The sequence below is a fragment of the Sinohyriopsis cumingii genome, chromosome 1 (genome assembly GCF_028554795.1).
Source record: "Sinohyriopsis cumingii isolate HCF-2022 chromosome 1, ASM2855479v2, whole genome shotgun sequence".
NCBI classification, from domain to species: Eukaryota; Metazoa; Mollusca; class Bivalvia; order Unionida; family Unionidae; genus Sinohyriopsis; species Sinohyriopsis cumingii.
In genome coordinates this window covers 156,917,121-156,942,302 of record NC_142961.1, presented here as the reverse complement: position 1 = coordinate 156,942,302, position 25,182 = coordinate 156,917,121, and the positions used below count along the sequence as shown (strand labels likewise).

General features: G+C 34.4%; 1 protein-coding gene across 1 annotated transcript in view; it reads right to left on the bottom strand.

Moving 5' to 3' along the window:
• Positions 1-25,182, bottom strand: part of LOC149808210 (uncharacterized) — a 156,131-nt gene that overhangs the window by 23,810 nt on the left and 107,139 nt on the right. The window contains exons 18-23 of the mRNA XM_089965826.1: positions 25,016-25,114; positions 22,941-23,042; positions 8,671-8,775; positions 7,384-7,485; positions 4,548-4,646; positions 4,077-4,217 (exon numbers count right to left, since the gene is read on the bottom strand). Coding sequence (XP_089821952.1) covers positions 4,077-4,217; positions 4,548-4,646; positions 7,384-7,485; positions 8,671-8,775; positions 22,941-23,042; positions 25,016-25,114 — 648 coding nt within the window. The remainder of the gene's footprint in view (positions 1-4,076; positions 4,218-4,547; positions 4,647-7,383; positions 7,486-8,670; positions 8,776-22,940; positions 23,043-25,015; positions 25,115-25,182) is intronic.

Below are 25,182 nucleotides of genomic sequence, written 5' to 3'. Positions count from 1 at the left end.
TATAGATGTGTATAGCTCATGGAAAGGGAGTGTATAGCTCATGGAAAGGGAGTGTATAGGGAGTGTATAGATCATGGAAAGGGAGTGTACAGCTCATAGAAAGGGTGTATAGTTCATGGAAAGGGAGTGTTTAGCTCATGGAAAGGGTGTATTATGGAAAGGGATTGTATAGCTCAAGGAAAGGGTGTATAGATCATGGAAAGGGAGTGTTTAGCTCATGGAAAGGGTGTATAGATCATGGAAAGGAGTGTATAGCTCATGGAAAGGGAGTGTATAGATCATGGAAAGGGAGTGTATAGCTCCAGGAAAGTAAGTCTTTCTCCACATCAAAATAATTGTCACTGTAAATGCAAACACCATTATAAAATTGTGGGATCAGTAACAAGCTTAAATGAGGTACCTGTATAAAAAAGAAGTCATTCCCAATGCAACATTCTATACTGGCAACAAGATTAGATATAGGTACTTTATAAGTGATGCATGCATGCTAAACATGCAATGTTGAAGTTTAGCACTTGTTATGGGAGTTTAGTACTTGTTATGGGAGTTTAGCACTTGTTATGAGAGTTTAGTACTTGTTAAAGGAGTTTAGCACTTGTTAAAGGAGTTTAGCACTTGTTAAATGACATTAGCACTTGTTAAAGGAGTTTAGCACTTGTTAAGGGAGTTTAGCACTTGTTAAAGGAGTTTAGCACTTGTTAAAGGAAATTAGCACTTGTTAAAGGAAATTAGCACTTGTTAAAGGAATTTAGCACTTTTTAAAGGTAAAACAAATCTGCATTTACTCACCTCAGGGATGAGTACAGAGTAAACTTGTACAGTAATACCTCGTGCATTCACGTTTCTGGATTCACAAATTCACAGATTCGCGAAATTTTCATTGGTACCCTCTACGTACATGTTTTCTTTATTTTATTGAATTGTACATTCGTTATATGACTTCTGTGACATATGAAGTTTACCTAGTTTACCTTCCTGACAATGACAAAGAAAATGTCAGTCATTAAGTTTACAGTCCCATTCATTACTTGGTTTTACCTTACTGTGAGTGCAAAAGAAAATGGCAGCCAATGAATTAGTATAGGGGTAATATTAGTATACATGTACCATACTGTAAATGCACTAGTGTGGCAAATACCCATTAGGCGATACTGTACTCTATTTTTACGTCAACCATTTATTTCTCTTTTTAAGGGTATTGTATTAAGCTAACTTTTACATGAAATTAAAGTGCTTTGGGGGCAAGATTTGGGTCATATTTAGGGTTTAAACCCTAGAAATAAGCATTTATTAGCATTTTTAGTGACTTGTAACAAACATTCGTAATTCCTCCTGATATGCGACTGGTTCTGGAACCTAACCTCGCAAATGTTCAAGGTATTACTGTACTTGGTCAAGACTGTTTTTAACTGGACATAAAAAGTGGACAAGTGGTTTTCCTAAGCCCTGATATTTGTGTACTTGACCATTGTTTGTGACTGAGTTTTGACGTGCTTGACTATTGTCATATAACCTCTTCCTGAGTTTTTCCATCATTATAGTAGTAAATAAGCGGTTTACTTGCATTTATATTCAAAGCCTAATCTTGTTTATGAATTTGATGGAATTTTCCATTTTGACTGACCCACATCCTGGACACTTTGTTGTAACATAGGGGGTCAGGTGACAGTCTATGTATTAAGGACCTGGTAAATAATTATTCATTCTGATTTTAATATCAGTCTGTGGACTCACTTTTAGTTGCATTAAGTTACAATTTGACAGGATTCATTTATTTTATATATTCATGGAAATTACAAAGTGTTCATTGACTTTTTAACCTTTTGAATATATATATATATATATATATATATATATATATATATATAAAGGCAAATTGTGTTTTACATGGAACTAGTAATGCACTGCCCCAACAATTATATTACAAATCAGCTGATTTTCAAAATAAATAACCTTGAAAATATTAGGGCATGAGGTCATTACATACTCCATGGTGTTCCATTAGAACATAATAATCGGGAGTACTTGTATACTCAATGGTGTCTCATTAGAACATAGTAATGGGGGAGTACTTGCATACTCCATGGCATCTCATTAGAACATAGTAATGGGGAGTACTTGCATACTCCATGGTGTCTCATTAGAACATAGTAATGGGGGAGTACTTGTATGCTTTCATTAAAACATAGTAATGGGGAGTACTTGTATACTCCATTGTGTCTCATTAGAACATAGTAATGGGGGAGTACTTGCATACTCCATGGTGTCTCATTAGAACATAGCAATGGGGACATACTTGTATACTCCATGGTGTCTCATTAGAGCACAGTAATGGGGAGTACTTGCATACTCCATGGTGTTCCATTGGAACATAGTAATGGGGAGTACTTGCATACTTCATGGTGTCTCATTAGAACATAGTAATGGGGAGTACTTGTATACTCCATGGTGTCTCATTAGAACATAGTAATGGGGAGTACTTGCATACTCCATGGTGTTCCATTGGAACATAGTAATGGGGAGTACTTGCATACTTCATGGTGTCTCATTAGAACATAGTAATGGGGAGTACTTGTATACTCCATGGTGTCTCATTAGAGCATAGTAATGGGGAGTACTTGCATACTCCATGGTGTTCCATTGGAACATAGTAATGGGGAGTACATGCATACTTCATGGTGTCTCATTAGAACATAGTAATGGGGAGTACTTGTATACTCCATGGTGTCTCATTAGAGCATAGTAATGGGGAGTACTTGCATACTCCATGGTGTTCCATTGGAACATAGTAATGGGGAGTACTTGCATACTTCATGGTGTCTCATTAGAACATAGTAAGGGTCAAGTACTTGCATACTCCATGGTGTCTCATTAGAACATAGTAATGGGAAGTACTTGTATACTCTATTGTGTCTCATTAGAACATAGTAATGGGGGAGTACTTGCATACTCCATGGTGTCTCATTAGAACATATTAATGGGGAGTACTTGTATACTCCATGGTGTCTCATTAGAACATAGTAAAGGGGAATACTTGCACACTCCATGGTGTTCCATTTGAACATAGTAATGGGGGAGTACTTGCATACTCCATGGTGTCTCATTAGAACATAGTAATGGGGAGTACTTGCATACTCCATGGTGTTCCATTAGAACATAGTAATGGGGAGTACTTGCATACTCCATGGTGTTCCATTAGAACATAGTAATGGGGAGTACTTGCATACTCCATGGTGTTCCATTAGAACATAGTAATGGGGAGTACTTGCATACTCCATGGTGTTCCATTAGAACATAGTAATGGGGAGTACTTGCATACTCCATGGTGTTCCATTAGAATATAGTAGTGGGGAGTACTTGCATACTCCATGGTGTTCCATTAGAACATAGTAATGGGGAGTACTTGCATACTCCATGGTGTTCCATTGGAACAGAGTAATGGGGAGTACTTGCATGCTCCATGGTGTCTCATTAGAACAGAGTAATGGGGAGTACTTGCATACTCCATGGTGTTCCATTGGAACATAGTAGCGGGGAGTACTTGCATACTCCATGGTGTCTCATTAGAACAGAGTAATGGGGAGTACTTGCATACTCCATGGTGTTCCATTGGAACATAGTAATGGGGAGTACTTGCATACTCCATGGTGTTCCATTAGAACATAGTAATGGGGAGTACTTGCATACTCCATGGTGTTCCATTAGAACATAGTAATGGGGAGTACTTGCATACTCCATGGTGTTCCATTAGAACATAGTAATGGGGAGTACTTGCATACTCCATGGCATCTCATTAGAACATAGTAATGGGGAGTACTTGTATACTCCATTGTGTCTCATTAGAACATAGTAATGGGGGAGTACTTGCATACTTCATAGTGTCTCATTAGAACATAGTAATGGGGAGTACTTGTATGCTCCATGGTGTCTCATTAGAACATAGTAACAGGGAATACTTGCACACTCCATGGTGTTCCATTAGAACATAGTAATGGGGAGTACTTGCATACTAATGGGGAGTACTTGCATGCTTCATGGTTTTCATTAGAATGAGAGGGTACTGTATTTTGTATTACCTCTGCTCCCATATCTTTGAGACCCAAGTCACCTCCCCCAGAGGGTTCACTCTTGATAGTGGCAGGGACTTTGGTTAGCATTTCTCGCACAAATTCCACCTGTCCATAATGGGCAGCTACATGTAGGGCTGTTAAACCTGTCTGAAATATAAAGAATATTTTGCTCGCCAGTAGAAGATAATATTTACTAAATCAGCAAAAAGTGGTAACATTCATCTAATATCAACAGAGTGACATGGAATATTGGCATAATTTAAAATTCTTGATTTGCTTTTTAATTCATTTTTTTATATTAGATAATAAACTTATTATACAGTAAAGCTATTAAATACAATGTTAAAAAATAAAAGATTCAGAATAAATACTTAGCAATATACATAATATTATTTATTATTACCTTCTGAGAAAACAAACTCTCACTCTCACTCTCTCTCTCTCTCTCTCTCTCTCTCTCTCTCTCTCCTGTATTACCTTTCTACTTGTACTTCTAAGAGACACCTTGCCTTTTAGACTCTCCAGCAGATGAACATAACCATGTTTGGCAACTAAGTGGATTACCGTCATACCCTCCTGAAAATGAGAGAGTGTAATAACACAGGCTGGAAGCCCCTTCAAAGTGACTGATATGGTATCGGCCAAAGAAAATCTCCAGGAATCCAAGATAAGACTTTCTAGCTGCTAGGTAATAAAATAATCTCTCATATTCATCAGCAATTAAAAGATTTTTAAGACAGTCTCCATTGTGTTAAATGTAAGATCAATAGTATTTTTATTTAGGACCAATTAGGCATCATAAAAAGTCTTTTGGTGAAAAGCTCTAGCCAATATGACCATCCACTGAGAAGGAGTAGCAATAACAAGATGACCATCATCATGTCCATACTGGATGTCAGTAGCAATAACAAAATGACCACCATGATGTCCATACTGGGTGTCAGTAGCAATAACAAGATGACCACCATCATGTCCATACTGGATGCCAGTAGCAATAAAAAGATGACCTCCATCATGTCCATACTGGATGTCAGATCAGCATTAGTTTCATTTAGAAGTAACCAGATGCCATAAGAAAACCTGATATCAAGATGAATTTCCATTAGCGATAACAGGATGTTTAATTAGGAATACCTAGATATAAAAAGTCTCTTGTTGAAAACCACAAGTCAACATGACCGTCCATTGTGAACAGAAAAACAGTAACATAATTGTAAATAATGCAACTGCAGTGACAATATTGGATGTCTAAATGGCACCAGCCAGACCTTGGAGTGACCATTTTCATCTAAGACCATCTAGACCTTGGGGTGACCATTTCCATCTAAGACCAGCTAGACCTTGGGGTGACCATTTTTATCTAAGACCAGCTAGACCTTGGGGTGACCACTTCCATCTAAGACCAGCTAGACCTTGGGGTGACCATTTCCATCTAAGACCAGCTAGACCTTGGGGTGACCATTTCCATCTAAGACCAGCTAGACCTTGGGGTGACCATTTCCATCTAAGACCAGCTAGACCTTGGGGTGACCATTATTATCTAAGACCAGCTAGACTTGGGGTGACCATTTTTATCCAGGATCAGCTAGACCTTGAGGTGCATGTGTGCATAAAGTTTCAGGGTGATCTTGCAAGTAGTTTTGATGGAGTATTGATAAATCAAATTTTGTTATAAGGGATGGACTGCTGATGGTTGACAGTCAACAGGCATTCCGGTATAGCCAGAATAAACTAAAATCAATGTCAGTGGCCTTGACTTTTAGCAAAAATGTAATTATTTTCACAAAGTTGTCTTGAAGGATCTAGTATTTTCATGGTCTGATGACAATAATATAAACCAAGAAACTTTGGCATGCTGTTATGTTTCATGTTTAGGGATCATTCATAGCTTACTACCATAATAGTTCCACCATCAATACACTAATTAGAACCCTCATACCAAATTACCAATAGAAGAGATACCAGCCATTACTTCATATAAGTCATTGTACAGTATTAAATAGTACTAACTTGTGAGGCATGTAGAAATTGTCATAAACTTACAACTTGTCCCAAATACTGTATCAATGATATAGTAATTTTGATGTTTTAAAATTCAGAAAGTACTGACTGGATTTGGCTCAAAGTTTGAGGTGCAAATATTTTCATTTGAAAAAATGAATCTAAAAAAAAATCTAATATTATTCCAATATATGAAATGACTTTCCCATACAAATGACTGTGGGCAAGGCTTAAAGAAAACAACTGAAAATTCAAAATATTCCGGGGGCAAAACAAGTTATATTTTCATGGTTGCATGAGATATCAAAACAGTTAGCTGAAAGTTTATAAAATTCCCTCACTTGCAAGGTGAGTACAATGAAGCGAAATTGAACAATAAAGCTTTCTTTATGGTTTACAATATTTAGTTATTTATTTGTTTAATACAGTTTTTAACATGCAATTTTTATTGATAAAAGGACTCTAAAATCCACTTTCATACATTTGACAATATCTCTTAAGGTATTCCTCACAGGCTTCTTAATGAATTTACCTGATTGCATTAGTCACTGCTAGTCCTTAATGACTTTACCTCTGATTGCATTAGTCACTGCCAGTCCTTAATGAATTTGCCTAATTACTTTAGTCACTGCTAGTCCTTAATGACTTTACCTCTGATTGCATTAGTCACTGCCAGTCCTTAACGAATTCACCTAATTACTTTAGTCACTGCTAGTCCTTAATGACTTTACCTCTGATTGCATTAGTCACTGCCAGTCCTTAACGAATTCACCTAATTACTTTAGTCACTGCTAGTCCTTAATGACTTTACCTCTGATTGTATTAGTCACTGCCAGTCCTTAACGAATTCACCTAATTACTTTAGTCACTCCTAGTCCTTAATGACTTTACCTCTGATTGTATTAGTCACTGCCAGTCCTTAACGAATTCACCTAATTACTTTAGTCACTCCTAGTCCTTAATGACTTTACCTCTGATTGTATTAGTCACTGCCAGTCCTTAAAGAATTCACCTAATTACATTAGTTACTGCTAGTCCTTAATGGCTTTACCTCTTATTACATTAGTTACTGAATGTTTGTAATTAATAGCTGATATATGAGACATTACACCATTTTAATGGTTATGACAAGCTAATCTAATTATGGTTGTAAATTAGATTTCACCAACATGACTTTAGCTTTCAAAATAAGTGTAGCATATAGACAGCTGACTGGCACAATTCAAATCTGAATTGATTAATTTATCATATATCCTAATTCTGGATGTGTTCGTCATACTGGAGCCAAACATTTTAGCATATATTTACTCACTCCATTTTCCTCCTTAGGTGAGGCTCCAGCTTCCAGTAATGCCTCAACTACCTCCTTGTGACCTCCCTCAGCTGCCAGATGTAAAGCTGTGGACTCATTGGTCTGCAAAATTTCCATACAAAAGATAATTTGCTGAGTAACCTGCTAGGCTTTAGTTCTAGTGTAGAGGAATGAAGACTTGAAATGACTTCAAGTACAAATGAATGGAGACTTGCAGGAATTTCTAGTGTAGAGGAGAGAAGACTTGAAAGGACCTCGAGTACAAATTAATGGAGACTTGCAGGAATTTCTAGTGTAGAGGAGTAAAAAATTGAAAGGACCTCAAGTGCAAATGAATGGAGACTTTTATGGATTTCTAGTGTAGAGGAGTGAAAAATTGAAAGGACCTGAAGTACAAATGAGTGGAGACTCACAGGGATTTCTAGTGTAGAGGCATAAAGACTGGAAAATGACTTCAAGTACAAATGAATGGAGAGATTTTGTATTTTTATTTCTACTTAGCTAATGAAAAAAGTATAACGACACACAACTTATTACTAAAACTAAATTGCTTGTACATTATGTCCATTTACAGCTTTAGTGATATACAAATTTAATGGATACCAAACAATTAAAGAAAAAAGTTTAAAATATAACAGAAATCTAATTAGTATCAAACATAAATCTCCTCAACTGACTTCACTGTACAAGAAAACCCCAAAAGAACTGCTACAATTTTGTCACTGAAGATTTAAAGTGCTTTTCAGTGATAGAAAGGAATTTTATGTTTTAGTACATAATTCTCACTTGTATTCAAGTCATGATTCCATATCACAAAAATCATTTGACCACACTTTGACATACTATTTAGCAATATTACAAAATAATTGTAATAATAAGTAGCATTATGGAGTTCTGTAACATTATCAGACATGAGAATAATTAGAGTATGTTCATTTGGTCTGAAATTGATGACATTCATTGAATAATACAAATGTTGCAAACAGCTTTTGACATATTCAACTCATTTCATACATTTCACATAAGCACTAGTAAACAACCTTCTTGATATTTAAATCAGGATTCTGTTTCTTTATTTTATCTGACCTTGCTCAACTTATAAGATTTAATGATGCAGTTGTGAAGTAAATGAGAAATGTTATAGTAGGTAGATACAATGCATGTATACTATTTTATAAATCCATTTCAACAGTAATAGCTTGCGGGTACTAAAATCAAACATATAAAAGAGGAATAATGTAAGTGAAGAAGTCAATGATTTTATCTTATAGAGTGACAAATTCATACCTTATTTCTTGCTGCTGTGACCACCACCTTGTTAAATTTCATCAGTTCCCTGACCACAGCTACACTTCCCTTGGCTGCAGCTATGTGAGCAGTTGTCATGCCATTCTATGATACATAAGGAAGTCAGCATTAAATCAAACATGTATGAATGTTTCAGATTTATGGCTTGATGGTATATCGCAACAATGCTGTTAAGTACCAGCAGAGTAAACCTTACATGAAAAGTGTTAGGTACTAGTACAGTGAACCTTGCATGAAAACAATTAGGTACTGGTACAGTGAACCTTGCATAAAAAACTATTAGGTACTGGTACAGTGAACCTTGCAGGAAAACTGTTAGACACTGGTACAGTGAACCTTGCATGAAACAATTAAGTACTGGTACAGTGAACCATACATGAAAACTGTTAGGTACCAGTACAGTGAACCTTGCATGAAAACAATTAGGTACTGGTACAGTGAACCTTGCATAAAAACTATTAGGTACCAGTACATTAAACCTTGAATGAAAACAATTAGGTACTGGTATAGTGAACCTTGCATAAAACCTATTAGGTACCAGTACAGTAAACCTTGCAGGAAAACTGTTAGGTACAGATACAGTGAACCATACATGAAAACTATGGGCAACAGTATAGTGAACCTTGCATGAAAACTGTTAGGTACCAGTACAAGGAACCTTACATCAAACTATTAGGTCTAGCACAGTTAACCTTACACAAAAACTTGTAGGCACCAGTACAGTGAACCTTTCATTAAAACTGTTATGTACCAGTATAAATCTGATTCATAACAATCGTTAGTAAAAATGCAAATTTTGATTAATTTCTAACAAAGAAACTGGCATTATTTATCGCTGTAAGTTTCTAATCCAGAAAGGCTGTCAGTGCTAAAATAATGCCTTGCAAGATTTGTCTCCCTTGTACTTTTGTTTTTCTTATACAAACTTTGTTCCTTTGGTTAAATTTGAATGTATCTAAGTAAATGTTGTGTGTCACTTAAATTGTAAACACAAACATCTGTGTGAAATTTTTTATAAAAAAAGATCAAAAAACTTTATTACATATATTTTAATTAAAAATGTATGCCTGTGAAAAGCTGGTTCACAGGTTTGAGATGAAAGAGCATATTAGTGCATTCGTACTATAATAATAATAATAATAATAATGCTTTATTTATAGAGGGTGACTCATTAGTCAAGGACTATTCTCCCTTGAGGCCCTCTTAAGGAGAGTATAACAATGCACATTATATGAAGATGGCATAAATTACTGTTTATTTTAACATGTTTAGTGTTAAAATACTAAATTCCATTATCTGTTAGAAACACATACATGCTCATGATATCTTTTCTTAAATACTCTAATATTTTCAGCAGATTTTACATGTAGTGGAAGCTTATTCCACAGAAGTGTACCAGAGTATTGAAAACTCTTTTTAAATTGCTCTGTTCTTGGTTTTGGTATTAGAAGGTTTCCATGTGATATTGATCTCAACTGGTATTGTGTTGAAAAAGGCCTGAATAAGTCCTGAAGATACTCTGGTGCAGTTCCATGTAGACATTTATATAAAAGAACTGCCTTGTGAAAATCTATCCTGTCATATATTGTGAACCATTTGAGTTCTGTAAATAATGCTTTTGAGGGATGATCAACAGATGCATCTAAAATTACACGTGCTGCTCGTTTCTGAAGTTTATAAATCCTGTCAAGCTCAGATTTGGCACAGTTTCCCCATACATTAGAACAATAATCCATTGTTGGAAGAATATATGACTTGTAGTATAGACTGCGAGTTTCCGTAGGTAAATATTTCTTGATTCTGCTGAGAAGGGCAATTTTGGATGACAGTGTTTTACAAAGCTTATCAATATGGTCATTCCATAATAAATTATTATCTACAGACACACCTACAAGCCTTTCATGTTTGACATTTTCTAATGGATGATTATTTATTGCAAGAGACAGTTTTGGGTTCCCTGATTTGTGTAGCTTTTGTGATGTCCCTAAAATCATACATTTTGCTTTACCTTCATTAATTATCATCCTATTTTGTTGTGCCCAGTTTTGGACTCTGATAAGGTCTGAGTTTAATTTCATTTGGATAACTTCAGTATCAGAACTAGATGTATACAAAGTTGCATCATCTGCAAACAAATCTGTGTTTGTGGATTCATTATTTAATGGTAGATCATTGATATAGATAAGGAAGAGGAGAGGGCCCAAAACTGAGCCTTGAGGGACTCCTGAATGAATAGTGCGAGTTTGAGAGCTAATATTACCAATGCTTACTTGTTGAGACCTTTGGTTTAGGTATGATCTAAACCAGTTTAAAGAAGGATTGTCAAATCTGTAACAGTTCAACTTTTGCAGCAGAATTTCATGATCAACAAGATCAAAGGCTTTCTTGAAGTCAAGGAAAACAATCCCAGTCATATGTCCATTATCCATTTCCTTCAGCCAAAGATCAATTAATTTGGTAAGTTCTGTTTGGCATGAGTGGTACTTTCTAAATCCTGATTGAGCTTTATGAAATAGAGAGTATGTTTCGAAAAATTTATAGACCTGAATGGCTACATGTTTTTCAAATAGTTTTGACAATACAGGTAGAATTGATATTGGTCTGTAATTACCTGGATCCTCCTTTTCTCCTTTCTTAAAGACAGGTGTAACCTTTGCACATTTCAGTGTTTCTGGAAAATTACCACTCATTATACTTAAATTTATGATATGCGTTAGTGACTTTGTTATTACTGGTGCGGCAATTTTAAGAATTCGTGGACCAATACCATCCAATCCAGAGGATTTATTAATATTAACCTTAATTAGCATATCAAAAACATCAGCTTCACTAACATTAGCTATTGAAAAATAATTATCATCAGGAATTTTAGCTTTTATAAATAATAGAAGAGCATCAAGTTCAATTGGGATATTAGTCTGGTTCTGAATACTCTTACTGGAGATGCTTATGAAGAAATTGTTGAACATTTCCACAATGTCTTGTACAGATGTTGCTATATCATCATTTTGCTTAAGTCTAGGGGGAAGACAACTGTTCTTGCGTGGGTTCAGCTCTTTTAGATGCTTCCACAATGTTTTGGTACTCTTACTTTCATTAATAGCCTGTTTATAGTAGTTCTCTTTTGCCTTATCTATCAGGTGCTTAGTTTTATTTCTCCACTTTCTATAGCTTTTGATGTCTTTTTTCTTGTGGAAATTATCTCTTAGGTGCCTAGCCTCATTGATCTCAGGGGTGATCCACTTGGGTGTAATTTGGTGTTTAACCCTTTTTGTTTTAATTGGGGCATGCTTGTCTAAGGCTGCATTGAACATCTGATACCATTTGTCCAAGGCAGTGTTGACATCAGCTATAGTGCAGACTGATTGGAAAGGTTTGCAAACTAAATCATTTAAGAACATTTCCTCATCAAATTGTTTGAAGTCCCTGTATTGAATTTCAATGTGTTGGCCATTTTTAGATGATTTCGGAACATGTCTAGTTATACAGACTGGGTAGTGGTCACTCAGTGCATACACTGGTACCTTAATTTCACTTACATTTTCAGGTTTATTAGTATAGATATGATCAATGATAGTAGCACTTTTATCCGTTACTCTAGTTGGGGTGTTAATTAATTGAGTAAAGTTGTAAGTTTCAAAGCTACTTATCCATGTTAATGGTGGAGTTTTCATATAGTCAATGTTAAAATCACCTAAAATGATAATTTCTAAATCTTCCTTAAGTAATGCTTTTTGAATTTGAACCTCAAATCTATCAATCCAATCAGCTGTGGAACTAGGTGGCCTGTAAACCGAACATAAGAGTATTGGCTTTGATTGGGCAAGGGTTACTTCGATCCAGATACTCTCTACCCCAATAGTCTCTAGATCAACACGTCTGTTATAACTAATGGAACTGTCTACATAGAGAAGAATACCCCCACCCCCCATGGATTCCCTATCTTTTCTTTCAAAGTTGAACCCCTGTATTTGGAGAGCCAAATCATCAGTATCATCGGAAAGAAAGGTTTCACATAGACCTAGAATATTGACTGATCTAGTTTGCTGTAATATTAACTTTATCTCATTCAGTTTAGGAATGATGTGTTGAATATTTAGGTTGATTACTTGCAGACCTCTTTTGAGGAGGCCAAATACATGACAATTTTGATCAGAGGATTGATCTTCAGACAAGGCAGTATGCAATGTATTGTTTTTAGACTTGACAGATTTCTTTACATTGCCTTGATTATTTACATAAACATATGAAGAAGATAACATACAAGATCCATCTGTTGTACCATGACCACATGTAGTGGATACATGAAAATGTTCAGCACAATACTGATTTACATACATACAAGAAGACATTGACATATTAGACACTTGGGGGGCCTCAGAGGGAGAAGTAACTTGAACAGTATCACACAGTTGTTTACATGTTAACAAGTTGCACTTTGTACACAAATCAGATAGTGCCTGAAACCTGTTTATAGAATTATAATTATTACATTGAAAAGTATACACATATTCTAAAGCATTTTGTTGCTGGATATGTGTTGCACAGGCCTGTACATCATAGCCTTCTACCTATTGGTATGTGCACAACTTTTGCTTATGTCCTAGTTCGTTACAAAGATGGCAGCGAATCTGTTTTCCATGCAGACACCGCTGTGTTACATGACCGTGCTCTCCACAATACAAGCAGTTGTCTGACTCATGCCTAACCCCTTTTATAAGTCTTATGTACTGGTCTATATTCCTAAGAAGCATGGCAGTACCTCTGTTGGACAAGTGGATTTGATCTCGCTGGTACAATTGTTGGTTCACTCGATTGTCTTTGAAGAAGGTCCAGTATTGCGGAACAAAGAGTATTTGGAAATTTTCACACAACATACTTATGGTGTCATTTAGTTGAGTCATAAGTGCATCCCTTCTTAGCGGTAGACCTGAGATGATTATTTTACACTCTGCGTTTTTTGGACCTGATGGCATACAACAAACTTTCATAATCATCCTCAATGCCCTTCAAAGATTGGCCATTACTGTAATTATTGCCACCAATGAGAAGAATTACAGTATGATATGGTGACATATCCATTTCCAATATTTTTTCTGTAATAGTGTTAATAGTAGCACCTCTATGAGTTTTTACGTCAGTTTTATATAACCCTCTTGTTCTTACTCCTTTGATTATTGATGATCCTATGAGAAGAAATCTGTCTTTAACTATGTTGTTGATTTTGACCAGTGGGGGGTTCAGATGCATTGTTTGAACTTCTTGATTTCCATGACTAGACTGACTGAGAGTTTGGCGACTGCTGTATTTAGTATTTGTATTTAATTTAGCTCCTTGTTGTGGGTAATTGGAGGTTGTCTTTAGAACAGTTTCTTCAGTACCTGGACTTGATGTCGAATGAGACACATGATGGTCAGTGTTTACAGCATGTGCTTTAGCTAACTTTTGGCTCTGCCCATCTAATACCTGTAGAAGAGACTCATCTTGTTTAATTGGTGTGGTTGCATCTGTTTGTGTGCATAAAGATTTTTTTCTAATAGCTGGTTTTGGTATGGTCTGAGTGCCCTGACATGCTTTCTGGTCCTTTGACATGTCTGTGTATTGTGTTGTCTGGGTTTTCTGGCACACTTTTTTGGCACCTGGTTTATCCATTTGAACACTGTGTAGACTCTTTGACTTTAGTGCAGAGAGTTCCTGTTCTAACCTTTCTACTTGGGCCTGGAGAATACCTATCACTACTAAGCACTGTGTGGAGGTACAAGGCTGGTTATGGGTTCCATGGAACTCAAAGGAATTTGTTGCACCTATCATAAACTGGGGTCCTTGAGTTTCCTCCACATTGATAGCAATCTGGCTTATTTCATGTAAAGCTGTGTTATGTACATCACTTGTTACATAATATATATTGTTAAAGAAAATTACATTAAAACTAAGAAAAACATGTGTATAGCAATATAGCAATACACAAAATTAACCTCAAATATACAATATTAATTATAACAAAAACAGTGAAGATTAGAAATAAGTTTCCAGATTATTAAAATGACTTCTTCAACAAACGTCCAGTCAGTTCTAGCAATCAAACAAGATTTATCCTTTTCAAATAATCATTCATAATAATGGTATACATTACATTCAAATATAATTCAACTATCTGTGAAAGAGATGACTAGGTGACATACTACATGCAGCTAAATTCAGTTGTCAATATAAAGGATGACTACCCAATACTCTATATTCAGACAAATTCAGCTGCCAATAAAAAAAGATGACCCAATACACAATATGCAGACAAATTAAACTTTCAATAAAAAAGATGACTATCCAATACTCTATACGTAGACAAATTTAACTGTCAATAAAACAAGGTGATGACCCAATACACTATATGCAAACAAATTAAACTTTCAATAAAAAAGATGACTACCCAAAACACTATATGTAGACAAATTCAACTGTCAATAAAACAGATGACCAAATACACTATTCACAGAAAAGTTAAAATGTCAATAAAAAAGATGACCTAATACACTATATGCAGACAAATTCAACTGCCAAAAGAAAAGATGGCATCCCAATGCACTATTTGCAGACAAATTCAGCTCTAAACAAAAAATATGACTACCCAGTAACTATATCCAGACAAATTCAACTGTCAATACACTGTACACAATCAACTGTCAATTCAAAAAGATGATCTAATACAAAATATGCAAAGTCAACTGTCAATAAAAAGATGACCCAATACACTACATGCAGACAAGTTCAAATGTCAATAAAAAGATGACCCAATACACTATATGCAGACAAATTCAAATGTCAATTAAAAAAGATGACCCAATACACTACATGCAGACAAATTCAACTGTCAGTAAAACTGATGATGACCCAATACACTATATGCAGACAAATTCAACTTTCAATAAAAAAGATGACTAACCAATACGCTATATGCAAACAAATTCAACTCTCAATAAAACAAGATAATGACCCAATAAGCTATATGTAGAAAAATTCAACTACCAATCAAATGATGACTTCCCAATACACTAAATGCAGACAAATTCAACTGGCTATAAAAAAGACAACCCAATACACTATATGCAGATAAATTTAACTGTCAATAAAACGGATGACTGACCAATACACTATATGTAGACAAATTCAACTGTCAGTGAAAGAGATTGACTGACCAATACACTATATGCAGATAAATTTAACTGTCAATAAAATGGATGACTGACCAATACACTATATGTAGACAAATTCACCAGCTAATGAAACAGATGACTGGGTATGCAGATCAAACATTACAAGGTACATGTACAAAACTTTCTCATATAAATTGGGGTAGAGGTTTCTAGTAAGAAATATCTTTATCAGGAAATTCAAATATTTTTTATCTTGCTCAGAAATGTTGATGAAAAATTACAACAACGCCAATACTTTTTTTATAACACAAGTTTTAAATATGGCTTCATGGCATGCAAAGGTTCTACCCTACTGTTCATTATCTGCAACAATTTTAATTCAAGGGAGAAATGATCCAATAAAAACATGAATGTAATAGGTCACTATGCTGGGAGAAATTATTGGGCAAAATTTCTACATGTATAAAATAGCTACTTGGCTTAGCGGAGGTTTGGTGTTTGGTGAGGATATATCAGCATTGGGGTGGGAGTGAGGTAAGGAACTATGATACCACTGGGAAAACTAGTTTCGGTGTCATTTTTAGGCTTATGGTCAAGATAAGGCTATACAAAATTCTATTCAAGGTCAATCTTCTTAATCACAGAACTAGTAGTAATCTCAAAGTGGACCCAATCAAAAGCTGTAGCAATCTCAAAGTTGACTTCTATACCCAATCAAAGACTGTAGCGTATATACTCGCGTATAAGCCTGTTCGCATATAAGCCGACCCACAAACTGAACAGGTATACACACTAAAAAGCGCATGACCCGCGTATAGGCCGACCTACAACTCCAAGACATCTTAAGATGCACAAAGTAAGTTCTAAATTCATTTATTTAGGCAAACTTATACTTTTTTTAAAAATTACATATATACTTATCTCGAGGTTATGATATAAACTTGAATGAAAAGTTATTCATTTAATTTTCTGTTTTCTTATTGTTTCTGCCTAATTTAGATTTATGTATAATTTGATCAAACAATGACAATCATGAGGTGCTGTAACACTACCTCTCCCTTTTGACTTGATTATTGTTTGTTTATGCATTATTGCATTGGCCATTTTATAACAGTGCACCAGTAATTATGTTTTTACTTTGCTCTGAAATTGTAAATACCTAACTCATTAAAATGTAATCCCAGTATGGCAACACAATGAACAAAAATACAGTTTGATTCAATGCTTGCAATTAGGCTACTGAACGTATTTACATAATGGCGCCACTGATTGTACATTGTAGGTTTGATTTTGCTCTGAATTAAGTACATCCCTTGCAGTCGAATCATGGGCACCATTGTGCTTAACTTTAATGATATCTCCAAAATACAATAATAAAGTTTCAGAAATAATACTTCGAAAATTATGCTTATAACATAAAAGCTGACTTTTATTTTGCTTGTTTAAGTGACCTTACACCATGCCTGTCAACTTTCACGCCAGAAGGGGAAAAAAATGCCTGATTTTTGGGGTCGCTCTATGCCTAACTACTGATTTCATATCATCCGATTTGTGCATTACATTATATCTTCAATTTTTGTTTCTTCTGAACAAGAAAATTTCTACATGTTCTGTTGTATCATCTGTGAATTATTGTTGTGATGAAATAATTACTTTACTATAAAGAATTTGCTTCTTCACTAAATAGAATGTTAAGTTTAAGATTTTGTTTTACCTCTACAATAATAAAAAATAAAAACATAAACCAGAGCACAAAAAAGAAATAAAATACCACGATAATAAAATCATCCACAACTAATTTCAATCCCAAGAATGATCGCTACGAATGCTGTAACTCCAATGGCTGTAGTGCCATTCCCATGATAGAAACTTGCACAAGTAAACACCTAGCATTTTTATACAGTATATACCAATGTTAATTATCATCGTTAAATTAAAAGAAGGAATGAAAATACATATCAGGCAGCAAATGTGTCCTCAAAAAACTAATTCAGAATATATGTTTTATAATAAACAACACTAAATGCTTTACGAATTGACAATAAGGAAATAAGGTCGGATATACAATGATGGGAAAATAGTTGCCACATGTACTGTACCAAGAGACTGGCTATTTTTGGTACCTTTAGTTCAACAAAACTGGGAATACTTTATTTGTCAATCAACTGATGATGCTTGCATAACACACAATAGTGTAAAATGTGGTTTCTTTGAATTACGACAGAGGGCCAATCATTTCCACAAAATAGTTGCATGGATAAGGATTAACTTTTAATTACTCACGCTGGCTTTCTTGCTTGTTTATTTAAGACTAATCTTTAGCTATTGTGCAGTTTCACCACAACTGACCAGAATATGAAAATAGAGCATGTTACAGGGAGAAATGGCGAGTCTTTCTTCATGTATATTGGACCAGGAATATTGATCAATATTAAGTCAAAACAAGGCTTTAAAAATCCATGAAAAACCTCCTAATTTTAGGTCAGAATCTCTATTTTTTTCATTCAGTCTCCCTACTTGGCTTTTGAAAAGTTCATAGGTATGCCTTTCACCCTGTTTTACAAAACTACAGTAAATGTGCTAATATTATGGAATAAAAGGCAATTACACATCAATGTACTGGTATAGTTACTGGTTAAAATTCCCTCTTATCACAAGCCAGTTTCAGGGTTTTAATGATTAAGTGGCATGTACTGCTGTCACAAAATGAAAGACAAATTCGCTGGCAATCAGCAAAGGTGATGCCAAAACATCAAGCTTTCCATTATGTGGAAATTTATGATGTTTGTTCAGCTAAAACACAAAACTAAAATTGATTGATGTTGATCTTAGTTGGTCTCCATGAGAATTTTAGCCTTTATTATTACCACTCTTTGTGAACATGTAAATTATGCTGGTTATGTGCCTTGTACAAATAAATGCGCGTACCTTTAAAAATATTACCTCAATTTGTAGGATCGCTTATATCATTGAAAATGAGTAACTTGTGAGCACGTGATTCAACATAAATGAAACAGCTATTAAGGACTAGCTGAAATGTTATCTGGAAAAATGCAATTTGGTCGAAACAATGAATAAAGCAAACTCTGGATCTAATATGTTTGGGAATAAGTAAGGATTCCAGTGACGCTATGCATGCTTTGCACTGTGTATGTACTGTACATTATAGTTCACCATGGGCTCCCTGGTAAACTCAACCCGCCCACGAATTATGAAGTTTGTATTTTGTATTTACGTTTACTTAATTTCGTGTTGGAGAAATTAGAAAATATGCACATGCAAAATAATAACAAAATCAATCATAGTACTTTATAACAGTTTAAGATATGTCGGGTCACTGAAAGCTAGTTTTTAACATGCCTATGTCTTAGGACATGGATAAAATTATTGTTTCATGTCCCAAGATTTACAGCCATTACAGTAGTTAACAAAAAGACCTAAAAACTGTCAGGTTTAGATATTGGTATGGGGATTAGCTGACCCCCCCCCCCTTCTTCCAAGTCTTTATTTTTCCTGAATTATTCTGCTTATATGTGAGTTTATACGGTATATCATTATATTCAGTTTGTAATTCTTCATACTGTAAGACTGTATCATTATATTCAGTTTGTAATTCTTCATACTGTAAGACTGTATCATTATATTCAGTTTGTAACCCTTCATACTGTAAGACTGTATCGTTATATTCAGTTTGTAATTCTTCATACTGTAAGACTGTATATCATTATACTCACTATGTAATTCTTCATACTGTAAGACTGTATATCATTATACTCACTGTGTAATTCTTCATATTGTAAGACTGTATATCATTATACTCACTATGTAATTCTTCATACTGTAAGACTGTATATCATTATACTCACTATGTAATTCTTCATACTGTAAGACTGTATATCATTATACTCACTGTGTAATTCTTCATATTGTAAGACTGTATATCATTATACTCACTGTGTAATTCTTCATATTGTAAGACTGTATATCATTATACTCACTATGTAATTCTTCATACTGTAAGACTGTATATCATTATACTCACTGTGCAATTCTTCATATTGTAAGACTGTATATCATTATACTCACTATGTAATTCTTCATACTGTAAGACTGTATATCATTATACTCACTGTGTAATTCTTCATACTGTAAGACTGTATATCATTATGCTCAGTATGTTTAATGAGATATAAAACATTGATCATACACATTGATGGATAACGAATCTGAGGTCATCAAGTTATCAAAGGGAGGTAATTATCAGAATGTTGTTATGAACAAATGAGTAAGTTAACACATTAACCCCTAGCAACGACTTTAACAGGGCAGGAGGTAGTAGCCTACTGCCAAGCTCTGTAGCATCATGGTCATGCATGATGCACTAAAATGGGTGGTATTATAGAAGGTAGACAGATGTAGCTCTACAATGATGCTAGATAATCTGGAATATCTAGTTACACTACAAAATACAGATTTTTTTTAAAAACTCATTTTTTGGACCCGACTTTTTTCTACAGAAAATTTGCCTGTGGTCGGAATCTGATTTTGTGTCCAGATTTTAGACTTTTTGGTCTCAGATCTCAAGCAAACTGGTATGAACTGCAAACAGACAGATGAGCCTTTGCAAAAAGTAGAATAAGATGGGCATTTGGAATAAAGAGTGGTCTCCATACAAAAATAATGGTTCCGTATAGCAAAAAAAAAAAAAAAAAAGACTCCAAAATTAACCTTTCGGCTTATGCATGAGTCAATTAGCCAATGAAAAACGATGTTTCTAACACAACTAGGTAGTATTTTTTTGAAAGATCACCAGGGGTTTGGTGTTTTCAGATCTATTCAGAAATAGCTTTCAAAATGTGTTTTCTACTCGATTTTCGGGCAAAAATGACAAAAACCTTCAGGTGTTAATGTGTTAAAGACAACAGGAACCTTTATATTGTACATAATCACTTAGAAGTCAGGACCAACAGCAAACAACATAAACCCTGATCTACACATGATACACCAATAAATCAGGGTCTATGTTGCTTGCTGTACTGATTACTCCTAACAAACTGCATAGACATAGATCTGGCAATGCATTATGTGAAAGCAGATCTGGGTTGATGCAGTTTGCAGTTGGACCCAGCTTAAAAACAATTAAATATCAACCCTAAATCATTTAATCCATTTTATAATCTTAATTGAATATCTTTGTTTAATTTCAAGACAAACTTTGCACTCAAGAAATTTACTACAGCTACAGCACAAGGTGATATTAGACCACAGTAATTATTGTCTGTGTAATTTAATTTGTATTCTTACTGATGACAGTAATTTTGATGCAGTTATATAAGGGTATTTCCTTAGAATACAATACTAATTACACATGCAATGTATTATGCAGGCAGCTAAATTCATGCGCTGGCTGGGATCTGCATTGAACTGAAAGCAAAGTGACTGGAACCTACTTACCTCATCCTATATATTATGAATAAATAAAGTAAAATACATGTTCCATATAGAAAACAATTTTTTAAAGTCAGTTTTACTGAAGTATTTAACACAGATAAGTATAGGCCAGCGTAGAAACATGCAGCATATGGCAGAATGGCAAACATTTTCTTAACTTCTTATTTATCTAATTAAACCTTGGAAATTTAAAATGTTTTTCCTTTGGAAATTGATGGGACGACAAACAATGTTTATAATTAAAAATCACATATTGCAACAGGATTTCAGGGTTTCAGTCAGTTATTTCCATTATTATCTTCCTATGCCTTGCACATTATTGTCACTTTGGTGGTACACATCCTGATTTACATGGTTTCATTTTAAAAGTATCTGTACTTTTGTCATACATAACACTTAAATGGTAGCTGCATGATTGGTTGTTTGAACTGCACCCATGTATTCACAAATCTTACAACAAAATAATTAGGACATAGAAGGTTCAGTCTTTGAAAATCAGCATGTTATTGACTGTTTACTGTTCAATTATTTCTTCATGAATTATATATCAAACTACTTTCCTTTTCTATATTTCCATACCACTATGAAAATGCTTGCTGAATGAAAACATTCAAGAAATAGATAATTAAGCCTAACATTATTATTGATAACAAGAAGACAGAAGAATAATTAAAAGGAAATTAATAGAAAAAGGAAGGAAAGAAACATTAAAGTTATACTGCTATGAAAATACAGTTTATATTTCTTAAACAATAATTTCACTTTTACAAAAGAGTGCAAAAAGAAAAATAGGCAAGAAGTACATATGCCTGACATCACCATTATTATCTGACTATGAACCATATATACTCATTTATAAGTCAAGTCATTATTATCTGACTATGAACCATATATACTCATTTATACGTCAAGTCATTATTATCTGACTATGAACCATATATACTCATTTATAAGTCAAGTCATTATTATCTGACTATGTACCATATATACTCATTTATAAGTCACGTCATTATTATCTGACTATGAACCATATATACTCATTTATAAGTCAAGTCAAACTGCAAGCTGCAAAGTCCCAGATGTGCTGTCGCATAAGGCACTGGCAGATCTAGGTCTCTGCAGTTCGTTGGGAGCAATCAGTACAACAAAACACAAAGACCCTGTTCTACCAGTGCATTATATGATGGCAGATCAGTGTCTGTGTTGTCTGCAATTTGACTCAATTTGCTCATGAGTACTTTAGCACACCTCCAAAGCTCAGAGCTCCCTCAGAATGAAAGTCTCAATTTTGAACGAATTTTCAATAACACTTGCTGAAACAAGTCTCAATTTAGAATTAATTTGTTAATAACACTTGCTGAAACAAGTCTCAATTTAAAATGAATTGTTAATTAACACTTCTTGAAACAAACATGTATTTTGTATGCAGCTTAAAAGAGGTTTTAGGACTGAGACCATGCAAATTTACTTCTCATTTTCTTTTCTGATAAACTGGAATGAAAACATTGAGCATGATGTATTTCTATCCCAATGATCTCTGACTGTGCATTAAGGGAAGTAACTCTTACATCTGCTAGGAGAAAGTGTGCATATATGTATATGATTATGGATAATAATTCAAAAGCTGTGCAATTCATATGTACATACAGTATTTGCCATGGTAACAAGTTCTGGACGATGCTTCAGGAAAAGCTTGACAACATCAGAGTGATCATTCTCTGCTGCCAAGTGTAATGGAGTTTGAGCATGCTGTAAAGTAGAGTTAGTTCATCAAAAGGTCAAAAGGTCAGTATGTATTTGCTTGTAGAACTTTCAAAATGGAAGTTTAGGACCACATGTCTCCAAAAACTAGAAAGCCCAGCATATGGAAATTTGAATTAATTGAGATTTCTATGCTACCTGCGTAAGGCTTTATTTGCATTGATTTTCACTATCCTAAGTTCCATTGCATAATTAAAGATATCCAGTACGAGGATCTCTTTTATAGTTTCATCATCATCATCATCGTCGTCATCATCATCATCATTGTCATCATCATCATCATCATCATCATCATCATCATCAGAAAAGATGTTCCCTTTAAGCCTGACAGTCAACTGACTACTTTTCTCTTTTGGTTGGTGTGGATCTATCAAATCAATTAATCATCAATACTACCACTATTATAAGTATTACCATCAATACTACCACTATTATAAGTATTACCATCAATACTACCACTATTATCAGTATTATCATCATTACCACCTACTCAAGAAATGGTCAAATATAATATTTCAGATCCTTTTTCTTCAAAAAGATGAATCATAACAGCTTGGTCATAAATAACTTACATATGAAAGTAAACTTACACAATATTTTCATCCTTTTTTTCTCTCATTTCCTCCTCAATATAACAAATAATTGACATGAACTAATAGAGAATCTGATTTCTTTGTCTTTCATTTACTAAGACAGACCCATAATATGCATTGATGACTGAAAACAGGAATGACTACTAAGATAGACCCATAATATGTATTGATGACTAAAAACAGGAATGACTACTAAGAAAGACCCATAATATGCATTGATGACTGAAAACAGGAATGACTACTAAGACAGACCCATAATATGCATTGATGACTGAAAACAGGAATGACTACTAAGATAGACCCATAATATGTATTGATGACTAAAAACAGGAATGACTACTAAGAAAGACCCATAATATGCATTGATGACTGAAAACAGGAATGACTACTAAGATAGACCCATAATATGTATTGATGACTGAAAACAGGAATGACTGTTACGAAAGACCCATAATATGTATTGATGACTGAAAACAGGAATGACTACTAAGAAAGACCCATAATATGTATTGATGAATGAAAACAGGAATGACTACTAAGAAAGACCCATAATATGTATTGATGAATGAAAACAGGAATGACTACTAAGATAGAGCCATAATATACATTGATGACTGAAAACAGGAATGACTACTAAGATAGACCCATGATATGTATTGATGACTGAAAACAGGAATGACTGTTACGAAAGACCCATAATATGTATTGATGACTAGAAATAGAAATGATTGTGAAGAAAGACCCATAATATGTATTGATGACTGAAAACAGGAATGATTACTAAGATAGACCCATAATATGCATTGATGACTGAAAACAGGAATGACTACTAAGATAGACCCATACTATGTATTGATCACTGAAAACAAGAATGACTGTTAAGAAAGACCCATGATATGTAATGATGACTAAAAACAGAAATGACTGTAAAGAAAGACTTATAAGATGTATTGATGACTAGAAATAGGAATGATTGTTAAGACCCATAATATGTATTGATGACTAGAAATAGGAATGATTGTGAAGAAAGACCCATAAGATGTATTGATGACTAAAACAGGAATGACTACTAAGATAGACCCATGATATGAATTGATGACTAGAAACAGGAATGACTACTAAGACAGACCCATAATATGTATTGATGACTAAAAACAGGAGTGACTACTAAGATAGACCCATAATATGTATTGATGACTAGAAATAGGAGTGACTGCTAAGATAGACCCATAAAATGTATTGATGACTAGAAATAGGAATGACTATTAAAAAAGACTCATAATATGTATTGATGACTAGAAATAGGAATGACTACTAAGATAGACCCATAATATGTATTGATGACTAGAAATAGGAATGACTACCCACCTTATCTGTGGCATTGGCATCTGCATTTAATTCCAGTAGTGTGTTACAGACCTCTAACTGGCCTCGTTGTGCTGCCAGGTGAAGTGGGGTTCGTTTGGCCTGAATAAAATATTTCCTTATCATTTAGATTTAGGAATTTTAAAACTTATCTTTTTCAGCATAAGCCA